Source organism: Eschrichtius robustus, chromosome 6 (genome assembly GCF_028021215.1).
Source record: "Eschrichtius robustus isolate mEscRob2 chromosome 6, mEscRob2.pri, whole genome shotgun sequence".
Classification (NCBI taxonomy): Eukaryota; Metazoa; Chordata; class Mammalia; order Artiodactyla; family Eschrichtiidae; genus Eschrichtius; species Eschrichtius robustus.
In genome coordinates, this window is record NC_090829.1 from 139,065,252 (window position 1) to 139,077,603 (window position 12,352).

The 12,352-nt window shown below is 47.5% G+C and overlaps 1 protein-coding gene across 1 annotated transcript; it reads left to right on the top strand.

Annotated features, from left to right (window-relative positions):
* The first annotated feature begins 1,519 nt into the window (after positions 1–1,519).
* Positions 1,520–12,085, top strand: RIPPLY3 (ripply transcriptional repressor 3). Its single transcript, XM_068545772.1, has 4 exons — positions 1,520–1,623; positions 2,463–2,529; positions 7,179–7,246; positions 11,118–12,085. The coding sequence occupies exons 1-4, from the start codon at positions 1,520–1,522 to the stop codon at positions 11,425–11,427; spliced, it is 549 nt and encodes a 182-aa protein (XP_068401873.1). The 3' UTR covers positions 11,428–12,085.
* The last annotated feature ends 267 nt before the right edge of the window (positions 12,086–12,352 follow it).

Below are 12,352 nucleotides of genomic sequence, written 5' to 3' on the forward strand. Positions count from 1 at the left end.
ACACAACTTAAAATTTTTTATTTATTTATTTTTTTGGCTGCGTTGGGTCTCCGTTGCTGCGCGCTGGCTTTCTCTAGTTGTGGCGAGCGGGGGCTACTTTTCATTGCAGTGCACGGGCTTCTCATTGCGATGGCTTCTCTTGGTGCGGAGCTCGGGTTCTAGGCTCACGGGTTTCGGTAATTGTGGCGCACGGGCGCAGTAGTTGTGGCCCGCGGGCTCTACAGCGCAGGCTCAGTAGTTGTCGCGCTCGGGCTTAGTTGCTCTGCTGCATGTGGGATCTTCCCGGGCCAGGGCTTGAACTCGTGTTCCCTGCATTGGTAGGCGGATTCTTAACCACTGCGCCACCAGGGAAGCCATAACTTGTTGCTCTTAAAGGGGAAAAAAAATGGGGAAACATTTTAATGTCTGAAGTTAATTTTTTTTTTTAAATTACATTACCGTAAGTCACATAAAGTAAGCTCGCGTTCTTAGACGCGGCGTCAGTGGGGCACTGAGCAGCAGATCGTACTTAAGCGAGGGGCCCGAGTCCAGGCCGGCCGCCCTCAGGGTTCTGCCGCCGGGCTCTCCTAATGAAACAGCACTCCTCCCACCCTGCCCGAGCGCTGGGGACCACGGCAGCTGCGCCCCCGCGAGCCCTGCAGCCCCGCCAGGTATTCCCAGGGCACGCGCGCCATCCCGGCTCATGCAAGGCGCTTTCTGTGCCGGGCCCGGGGCTAACCAGAGGAATATCGCACCCACCCTCGGAGAAAGCCACATCCTTTTCCAAGGCCTCCGTCGTTGGGAAGGGTGCTCTCATCTGGAGAGCTCTCTCCGCCGCCTTCCACCGCCTGGATGCGTTGCTGCAGCCCCACCGCCGCTTTGAGCATCGCGGTCGGGGCTTCCGGGTGCCCGCGGTTCAGCACCGCAGGCAGGGCGGGTCCAAAGGCTTCAGTAACCGCCCCCGAAACCCCGCGGCCGCTTTAAAAGTCGTGGACGTGAGATTTCCCGCAAATCTGGAGACCTAGATGCAGGAATCAGAAACCCGAGGGACGCGGAGACCCCAGAGGGGCGGGAAGAAGCCAGGGATCCCTCCTCTCCAGCACCCGGCGCGGGAGGCCCCTGGGCGAGGGAGCGCGCCCGACGCCACCGCCCAAGACCCCTGCCCCCTGTGCCCCCTCTCCACGGCTTTCTGTGTCACTTCCCGCCGTCCCCTCCCCGAGCTTCCTCGCCCCCGCCCCTGGCGATTATGCCTGGATTTCCTTTGTTCCCTCCACACCCTTGACCAGGGCTTCCCAATTCCCCTTCTTGACCTCGTCCCCTCCTCCCCGCGGCGCTCCCTCCTGGAGCTTTGCTTGTCCCCTCCCGGAGCCTCTCCGGTGCCCTCCCTACCCTCTCCCGGGTTTCCCGTGTCCCCTCCCCGCCCCGCCCCCGTTTTTAAACCTGGCGCCGAGAGCGCGGGTAGGTGAGCGCCCTCGCCCGAGCGGTTAAAGGCGCGGCCGGTCGCCGGCGCCGCTGGAGGGGCGCGGGCTCCGAGGGCACCATGAGACCCGAGGCAGCGGCCGGAGCCCGGGAGGCACGGGGACGCGTCTCTCACTGCCCCGGGGACGGTCCACGGGGACCACCGCCGCCGCGCGGGCCCGAGAGGTGAGGGTGTCCCCGCGGCGCGTCGGTGCGGGGAGCGCAGGCAGGATGCTCCGGCCGCGCTGAGTCCCCGAAGCCGGGCGGAGACCTGGAGCCCTGGAGCCCGACGCGACGCAGAGCAAGTTCCTTAGCCAGAGTCAGGGACGCAGAATCTTCTCGGCTCCAGAGCACAGTTCTGAAGTGCGGAGGCCCAGGAGGTGCCCGGCAATGGGCCAAAGCTTCGGTTTCTAGATCTGAAACCCACCGGGCTGGGAGCGGTGAAGTCTTCGGGGGCCCCTCCGCGAACCCTTAAGGGGGTCGCGTCACGTTGACTGTCACACTCTTGGTGACATTCTTTGTTTGCCCTGTGCGTGGGGCTCAGCGTTCGCTGTCCCCGGGCACCAGCCTTTTTTAAGGTAGTAAAGTTAAAATCAGATTAGCAGGGGAGGTGTGGAAGGGTCTGGGTGGCCAGGCAGCCAGAGAGGAGGAACACATTCCCGCTTTTTGCATCGTAAAACTCTATACACTCATCTCTGTGCAGTCAGAAATTAATGAGCAACAAAGTAGCCAGCTACCGCCGGGAGTCTGAATGGAAGAATCCTGCCAGGCTGGGAAGAGAAATTCCTCAAATAATGATGTGTATCATATTTGGGATTTCTCAAAAAGCCCAGTGAAGGCAGAGAACTGGGAATGTGGCAGGAGAAAAAAAAACGCAAATGGCACAGACTGAGAACTTGAGAGAACATTCTGGTGTGTCCAGTGACTCTTAGGCAGACATTAGAAATTATAAGAATGTTAACTCTTATGATCTAACTTTAAAAGCAGAAAATGCTGGGGTTCACTCTTGGTCCCTGTCCTTCCAGCCAAACACCATGGAGACCTTGGATCCTGACCCCCCAGGATGCTGACCCCACCAGAGCTGGAAGCCAGGTAAGGTTAAGTGTGGGCATTGTAGGTATCAACCAGTTCAGCCAGGAAGTGGCACCATCCCTAAAATAAAGGGACCATGAAAGGCCTCCTTGGCCAGTCCCTCCCTTGGTCATCTAATGCAGAAGTCCCTTGGGGTCTGGGGGTAGGAGCCTGGCCAGCTAGGTGTTGATCATATCTGAGTCATTCATATACAGATTGGCTCTTGCTTGCTTCTCCTTTCTTGAAAAGCAAAGGCACTATGGCAGAACTGTTTCAAGGGCATTATAAGAGATTTCTTCCATCTTGGGTTCTTTCTTCTTCTTTTATTTATTTATTGGCCGCACCTCGGGGCTTGAGGGATCTTAGTTCCCTGACCAGGGACTGAACCCCTCCCGGGCCACGGTAGTGAAAGTGGCGAGTCTTAACCACTGGGCCACCAGTGGAATTCCCCCATGTTGGGTTTTTTCCTGCTAACCGGCTGGCAGAAGAGAGGAGAAGTCTGTCTCAGTCCCCCTCACCTTAGAGAAAAGCTGAGTGTGCCATTAGCCCTGGGCTGGTGCCACAGAGCAAATACAGGCAGAGCCCTGTCTGGGGTGCCCAGAAGGTGTGGTTAAAAGTCTCCACCCGCCGCCTGGCCCTTTCTGAAGCTCTCTGGGCCCTGTGTGCAAGCACTCCTGGGGTAAGTCATGCTGTCTGAGCAGACGCACTCCAGCTGAGGGCTTTGTGCGTGAAGATTAATCACCACCACTATTCTTTTGTCTCCTGCATTGGTAACTAAATTGTTTTATACTTACTGGAGTAATGACTTACTTTCATAGAATTTGCCTGTCCTTTGTTATATTTTAAAATATAAATTGATGACTTTTAAAATGCTGGAGTTAATTGGGCTGGGAAGGACCATTAGGTTATACCTGCGGCATTGTGCAGTTATTTTTAGTATGATAAGAAACTCAGGTTCAGACCTTTCATGCATTTTGAAATTTAGACTCTTTTATTAAATTAGTCTGAATAATGAGAGTTTTAATTCGGTTACTATTATTTAAAGAGTGAAGCAAATCAAATTATATTAAATTAACGAGGAATGATTTTTTAGCGCAAATTTTTCTTACATACAATATCTAAATAATGGGAAGTAATTCCTTCTTTTGCATTCAAACTTAAGTTCTTAAACGTAAGATTTAAAAGGTGTTTGGGAGAAAAAATTATCCAATTTTCTTTTAAATGAAGTGTATGTATAGCCTCTCCTTTTGCAAGAATGAAAATACAGCACACTTTCTAATGTAAGGTAGTCTTCCCCCCCCCCCCCATTATTATGAGAAGGCCATTTGTAAGAAAAATGAAGATTACTCGCAGAAAAATGTTAAGCTATGGCAACTTTCTGTTGATCATCAGCGAGGCACAACGGATCAAGCAGTTGCGTTCATGGATTTGTTGGGGGGCCGGGGTGGAGAGTGGGTGTTCATGGGGGCTGTAGAGCTCGCTGCCCGGCTCCCCCTCTGGCCAGCTCTTTGCAGACCCCGATCTGCCGGGCAGAGCGGTCAGCAGCGGACGACTGCAGACCCGAAGTATCGCGCTCGGTTCCCCTGGGGAGGGCAGCCCGGCGCGGGGAGGGACGGCTTCTTGCTCAGCAGCGCCTTCTGCCGACAAAGCAGGAGAACTCCTCGGCTCCTGAGCTCTGTTGTGTATTTCTTGAGAAATGTCATTGGTCGGGAATGGTGTGGGTGAGGGGTGAGGGATTACTGCCTAGTGACCTGTACCACGATTGCAGGCGAGCAGATCACAGTTAGAATACAATCTAAATTCGAGGGAAAGTCTCAAGACCCTGTGTCCTGAGCAGTGGGGTCACCCTCGCTCATTTGGTTCCCCTGGCACCACCACTTGGGAGCTGTCTCCCTCCCGTGCCTGGGAAAAAATGAATGACAGCCCAAGCCTGCAAGGGAGACGATTTCTAGGGCATGTCAGGGACTGTGTTTTCCTGCTCGTCCTTCCATCTTCCAGGCTTCCTGCATCGTAGCTTTTTTTTTTTAATTTAATTTTTTTATACAGCAGGTTCTTATTAGTCATGCATTTTATACACATCAGTGTATAAGTGTCAATCCCAATCTCCCAATTCATCCCACTACCACCACCCGGCTCCCCCTCCCCCCCCCCCCACCCCGCATCGTAGCTTTACCAGAGTCAGAGGCATGCATGGAGAGGACAGAGAGATCCTCACAAAAGTCTCTCTTGTATCTCTTCTTTCGCACAAACCACCCCCACCCCCCGCCTTTTTTTTTTTTCTTGGTAGAGACACTCGGAAACATGTATTCTGAGAGAATCAGAAGGGTTTGGTACAAATGCCATAAAAATGTGATGTGATACACACATCATGTGTGAGCCCTGCTGTGGCTAAACAATCACCCCCCTACCTCCCGCCCCCCCAAATGCTCGGCGGCCTCTCACTGTCCCGGGGACCCTGTCAGGAGCTTCTGTGGAGCTCATGCATTGTTGGACGGGGTGTTCTTGTTTAACGTCCTTCAGCTAAAGCACAGTTATGTTCTTCAACAGCTCCCTGTCAGTGTGTCCCGAGGCCCCTCCCCCTCCCCCAAGGAAAGCTGTCACCTCTCTGGGTGCAAAGGGAAGGTGCTGTCTGTGGCACTTTGGTTTCGTAGCTGTTCAGCCCTGTCACACACCCCTTTAACACAGTGTGTACCTTGTATACATTTCTGTTGTCCTGAATTATCGGAGTGTGATTATTTAGACGTTTAAGTCATCAGGATATTTGAGGTGTGAAGTTTTAAAATCTGTGTATGTTTGTGCGGTAAAGTTTATAGAGTTTATAAAAGTGTGCTATGTGTTTCCCAGAGTCTGGTTAGAATTAATCACTTAAAGGAAGCTATTTCTCTGTACTACCCACCACTGCCTTTAGGCATCCACCAAGGCTTGCATTGTCTATTATATCCTCTCCCATCACAGGGTGTAAAATTGCCACTGACAGCCCAGGATTGCTTATGGTGGTAGAGTGAGTCTGAGCAGTTAGAGATACTTTATAATTATGAACAGAGCTTAATACAGACGTGATTTCTTGGAGACCCCAAAGAGTGAACTTCATTATGGAGAAGATTTTGTTCCAAAGACCCTCATTCTTTCCCTTAGCTTACCATAGCATATTATAAAAATAAGCCTGGTAAAATGTCAAGGTGCCTTATGGTTTGAGGTCTTACATTGAGATTTTTAATCCAGTCTGAGTTATTTTTTGTGTATGGTGTAAGATAGGGGCCCAGTTTCATTCTTTTGCATGTGGCTGTTCAGTTTTCTCAAGACCATTTTTTGAAGAGACTGTCCTTTCCCCATTGTATATTTTTGTCTCCCTTGTCATAAATTAATTGACAATATATATGCATGAGTTTATTTCTGGGCTCACTCTTCTGTTCCATTGATCTATGTGTCTGTATTTAGGCCAATACCATACTGTTTTGATTCCTATAGCTTTGTAATATAGTTTGAAATCAAGAAGTGCAATGCCTCAAGCTTCTCCTTCTTTCTCAAGATTGCTTTGGCTATTCAGGGCCCCCAGCAAGTGGTCTCCGCCCTTCTGGATGCTACCGAATGTCCTTGGAATCTGTCTTTCCTTTCCCTTCTGGTTGGTGTTACTTGAGTTCAAATCACCTCTTGTCAGGTGCCTCCAAGCCCTTAGCTCACCAGTCTATGCTATGCACTGCTCCCAGCAGCCACCATGATCCTTAAAATACAGATCTGGGGGCTTCCCTGGTGGCGCAGTGGTTGAGAATCTGCCTGCTAACGCAGGGGACACAGGTTCGAGCCCTGGTCTGGGAAGATCCCACATGCCACGGAGCAACTAGGCCTGTGAGCCACAACTACTGAGCCTGCGTGTCTGGAGCCTGTGCTCTGCAACAAGAGAGGCCATGATAGTGAGAGGCCCACGCACCGTGATGAAGAGTGGCCCCCGCTTGCCGCAACTAGATAAAGCCCTCACAGAAACGAACACCCAACACAGCCAAAAATAAATTAAAAAAAAAAAAATACAGATCTGATTGTTGAATTCCCAGTTCAAAATCAGTAATGGTCTTGAATCCTGTCTCCAGAATGAAACTTAGACTCAGGGGTGGGTATTCAAGTTGTTCAGTGTCTGGACTTAGCTTCCTGTTGAGCCCTTTTACCAATGCAGTCTCTCATTCATTCCACGCTGGGCTCCACCTTTCCACGCTGTGCTCTCTATTTTCCCGCCCCTCGGAGTTTGATGCTCTGCTCTGCTAGGAATGGGCCCAGAACTGCATACCCAAGTGCCACTGATGTCCCTGCCAAGGCCCCCGTGAACCCTTTCCTGATCCTCTTCCTTGCTTAGAATAGTTAGCATCTTACTGTACGGTGCTTCGTAGTGTAGTTATTTGCCTCTACGTGTGTCTTTCCTCATTAGATTTAAAATGCATGAACTGGGGGACTGTGTCCGACTCGTCTTTCCACCTTGGGATCCCTCACAGTGCCTGGGATATCGTGACAACAGTAAGAGGAAGAGGAGCTTATCAAATACTGTTAAGGTGTTTAAACTATCTCTAAAATTGGAACTGATGCAAGTGCAGGCTACTTAGATTTTATTTTTAAAAACTTCAGGATGCTGCTTTCAGAGGCTTCTTGACTGTGTCTGTGTTTGTATGTGTCTGTTTTTACAGCTTGAGCCTGGGTGTGACCAACAAACCTTTGGATCGAAGGGGGCCTTTGGGTTTCAGCATCCTGTAAGGTAATATCTGACTTCACTGTAAGAAGTGTATTATTTCCTTTTTTTAAATTATTATTTTTATTTTTATGTAACATTTCTAAAGGTTTACAAGATATGATTTTAAAATGGGTGTATTTTATGGTTTTTTTAAAAAAATTATTTATTTATTTATTTTTGGCTGTGTTGGGTCTTCGTTTCTGTGCAAGGGCTTTCTCTAGTTGTGGCAAGCGGGAGCCACTCTTCATCGCGGTGCGCGGGCCTCTCACCATCGCGGCCTCTCTTGTTGCGGAGCACAGGCTTCCGACGCGCAGGCTCAGTAATCGTGGCTCACGGGCCCAGTTGCTCCGCGGCATGTGGGATCTTCCCGGACCAGGGCTTGAACCCGTGTCCCCTGCATTGGCAGGCGGATTCTCAACCACTGCGCCACCAGGGAAGCCCTATGGTTTTTATATTAATTGATATTAATTGATATTAATTGATACAAACATAGCAAAATACCTATGTGTATAAATTATTTGGCCAGTATCCGCTCACTTCATACCTTTAAGAAAGAGAATATAAGCTCATTTGCAATCATAATAATTAACTAGTTAATAACATAAAGCAAGCTTTATAAAAATTAAAAATTATTTAATATAATTTTTAAAGAATGTTGACCTGAAAAAGTGTAAGGATTCTCCGTGTAGGTGTTCCTATGTGGAACAAATTAATGTGTGAATTACAATACAGTTTAAAAGTACACATGCGTATAATTATCTGCTAAAGATAATTTATAATTTTTGAAGATAAATCTATGACATTTCAGAATAATGTTTTTCAGTCCATAATAATCTTGAAAAAACGATTAAGGCTGCCTTCCACATAAGGCGCCCTCTGCCGGACTATATTATTTCCTTTAAATATAAGCATTAATCCACTTCAGTGTCTTCAAGTGTATACATTTTCAAAAAATGGAAAATAGGGCTTCCCTGGTGGCGCAGTGGTTGAGAATCCGCCTGCCAATGCAGGGGACACGGGTTTGAGCCCTGGTCTGGGAAGATCCCACATGCCACGGAGCAACTGGGCCCGTGAGCCACAACTACTGAGCCTGCACGTCTGGAGCCTGTGCTCCGCAACAAGAGAGGCCGCGATAGTGAGAGGCCCACGCACCGCGATGAAGAGTGGCCCCCTCTCGCCGCAACTAGAGAAAGCCCTCGCACAGAAACAAAGACCCAACTCAGCCAAAAATAAATAAATAAATAAATAAATTAAAAAGGAAAATAATTCAGTATATTCTCCAACATTATTTAGTTATGATTATCCCAAGGAACTTCAAGGATATTTTGTTGGATTTCTAGAATCTATTCATTTATTCATTCATTCAGTGTTTCATTTGCAAGTTGGAATTGGCCTCTTTTCTTAATACTTGTTTATACCTCTTTTTTATACCATCTTTTGCCTCGTGTTAAATTTAATTGCATATGAATTGTATATGCATATCAGCTTATTTACTTAGACATTTAGGTATATTTCTACTTTTCTCCCAGGATATAAGTTAATGTACTGCCTAGTGCCAAGTAGACCCCCTAAATGTAGATGTGAAGTAAATGAGGGACTCGATGGATACTGTACCACGGTTGGATCCTCTGGCCTCTGAGTAGTTCTTTCATGGTCCTGGTCTTGGCCATGATCAGGACCCTCACTGCTGTATCCCTCTTTTTTGTTTCTTTGTTTTTTGGCCACGCCGCTCGGTTCCCTGACCAGGGACCGAACTTGTGTCCCCTGCACTGGAAGTGTGGAATCCTAACCACTGGACCACCAGGGAATTCCCTATATCCCTCTTACATTTCATCCATTTTGGGCAAGTGGTTCATGCACTGGACTTTTATCTGTTTCTCTATGTCTGTTTCTCTCCTATCTCTCTCAGCCTGTCTCTTCCCAGCTGTCATCTCCTTCACCAAAATAAACCTAGTCTACGCTGTCACCTCTCATCAGAGTATTTTACCCCTGGTTGTCCTGGAAGACTAGAAGCTTTAATAAAACTCAAGGATACTAACGGCCACAGATGAAAATTAGAGCCCCTCAAACTGATCAAAGAGTGATGTTTGGAAAAAGGAAGTTTTCCTAGTGTTTCACATCAGTGGTCTTCAATCCTCATGAAATCACTGGGGAAGCTTTACAAATACAGGCGGGAGGTGGGGCGGGGCGATTCCCCTGGGGGTGCTGGGGAAAAGCGCAGGTATCTGTATTTTTACAGGCTTCCCAGGGGACCCCAATGTGGGCTGGGGTTGGGAGCCACCCCCTCCTTCATGCCCCATGAGCCTTCACCTGCACACCTGCCCCCGGGCCTGCCTCACAGACTCTGCTGTGCCCCGACTTTTGATTCATTGAAAATGCAGTGACTGGTGATGTGTGATCTGCATCTGTGTAACTGTGCATTGCGGGCTGAATACACAACTTTATCTTTATTACAAAATTTTATCTTTTTATACACAAAAATGGGGAGAATGGTATAGTGAACCCCCATGTGCATCACCAGCCTCAATAATTATCAGTGTTCTCAGGATCTGATCATGTTTATCATCTCTCCCAAAGATTTGTTGTTGTTAGAATAGTTTAAAGCAAATCCCAGACATCCTACACACTCACTTGTAAATACTTCAGCATGACACCTAATTTTTAACATGGCCAACCACTAAACTATGCTGTCCTAGATGTACATAGATGTGCATTCTCTGTTGCAGAGTTTCTCAGTCTCGGCACTACTGACGCTTTGGACTGGCTAATTTTTAAAAATTGAAATGTAGTTGACTGGAGTGGATAACTCTTTGTTGCGGGGCTGTCCTGGGCATTGTGGGGTGTTTAGCAGCATCCCTGGCTTCCACACACTAAATGACAGTAGCTGCCCTTCAGTTGGGACAACTAAAGTTGACTCCAAACATTGCTGAATGTCCCCTGGGGGTTGAGAACCATCATCTATTGGAAATCTTAGAAAGTTAAAAATTGCCCTACATTATTTATAGTAAGGTGTTTTCTCTCTCCCTTTTCTCCTCCATCCAAAAAGGGGGGAATTGAAATCAGCTTTGCAAACAAGCAATGATCGATTGATAATCCCTCTCAGTTCCTTTATAAGACCACAGGGGAAAATGCAAACAATTAGTAAGTCAAAGCTACAAGAAGAGATTATGGGGACAGTGGGACATTTAAAATACTTTCCATGTATAACTGGAATCCTAAATTCACAAAACCTGGATTTAGAGGTTCCAAATTTTATATATTCCTTTTCTTCCTTCTTTCCTTCCCTTCCCTCCCCCTGCCCCCATTCTCTCTTTCTCCCTCTCCCTCTCTCTCTTCTAGAAAAATTGCCAGGGTTGCCATTTTCTAAAGTGAGGGATGCACCCCTACACGCGACGTTTACTATGGCAACATTCAGAAAGATTAGCCACTTCTCTAGACCAGGGTTTCAGGGTCAAGTTTCCTCCAAAGTCATGACATTCCCTCTGCTTGGGGGGGTCAGGGGGGAGTGAGGCATCCCCTGAATAGGACATATATTATCCAGGATGAATCAGGTCCTTTGTTTGATCAGAGAGAGCCTCTTAACCTTGGAACTCAATGTTTTACTATCCTTTTACCTTTGTGGAAGCACACCCTTCTCCCTGTGTTGGTCTAAATTGATTTGCTCACCCAGATTACAGCTCACTTCTGACCTAGTGTGGGGTTCACTACCAGGTCCCCCCATCTGCCCACAGTTTTGTGTTCTGGTGACTTAAAAAAAAAACCACACTGTGCACAGTGAAGGCAAAATCAGGAAGGAAGTTTGGGAGTTAGCTGCTTCTAGGGAATAGGATCCTCTAGATGCAGTTTAAGACTGTTTTCAGGTTGATTAATGGTGTATTTGTTTCTTAAATATTAGACTTTATTTACCCATTTCTAAGCGTCAAGAGTATCTGCAGAGTTCCGGGGAGAAGGTGCTGGCCAGCTTCCCCGTGCAAGCCACCATTCACTTCTACAACGATGAGTCCAATTCAGATGAGGAGCAGGACCAAGAAGTCCAGCCCTCCGACCTTCAGTGCCAGGAGGCTCAAGACGGCCCAGGAGGAAAGGGCAGAGACCAGCTGACAAACCCAGGATGGCACCCCGGAGGCTGCAGTGGCCTCGGTGGTAAGGGTCCGCTCCCCTACCCTGACTCTCCGGAGGATGCTGGGTGCTCCGCATCCAAGTAGTCTGTCTCTCCTGCACCAGACCCACCTCACATGCGCCCTGGGGACAACCCTTGGGGACAGCCGCACCAGGACACTTTGCGTTTCAACTGGGCGTACAAGGACTTGACTTTCTCTGGCCAGCACCCCACTTGTGGCAAGGACTCAGCTTTTACTCATCCTTCTCCTATTGATTCTCTGTGCCTCATTTGTACCTTTGAGAAAGGATTCTAGGTCCAAGAGGTTTGCATCCACACGGGTTGTTATCAGGCGGGGCCAACTTTCAAAGCACGTTCAGCAATGTCACTGTGCTGATCAAATGACAAATTATTCCATATTGATTAATAACCCACCCACGCATCTCACTTAACCTGAGACCCTTTATTTGGCTATTTCCACTTTTGTAAAAATGATTCAGGTATTGTCCGAGGTTGATGTGGTTGCTTAGTGACATTCTGAAAAAAAAGTTTATTTATAAAAAACACACAAACACACTGAATAATTTCCATAAAAGTAACAAAAATACAAAGATAAGGATCTGGGGGGGGAACCATTCTGGATAAAAACATGTATGATGCTTGTCTAAGCACTGTGTGTATGAATAGAGAGATGAGCTTTAACTCTTAGCTGGGGACCACTTTGGGCTTATTACTTGACTAGAGTAACACTGTTTTCAATCAAAGTACCAAATGTAATATTATTTTCAGCTTTTTATATTTTGATGACCAAATGAGGGTATTTGTCAAGATTTTTTACTTAACTATTTTGCATGTTGTTGTCTTCCCAGTTTCTACTTGAAATAAATATTTTGAGAGACAAAATCGTTTGATAATCTTTTCTGTTTGACATTTTAGATTCAATTAGTGCCTCCTTTAAAGTTTTTAAAAGTTTGTCAGGATTTTTCTATATTTAACTCTTTATATTTGTGTATTTTTAAGAATGCAGAAAA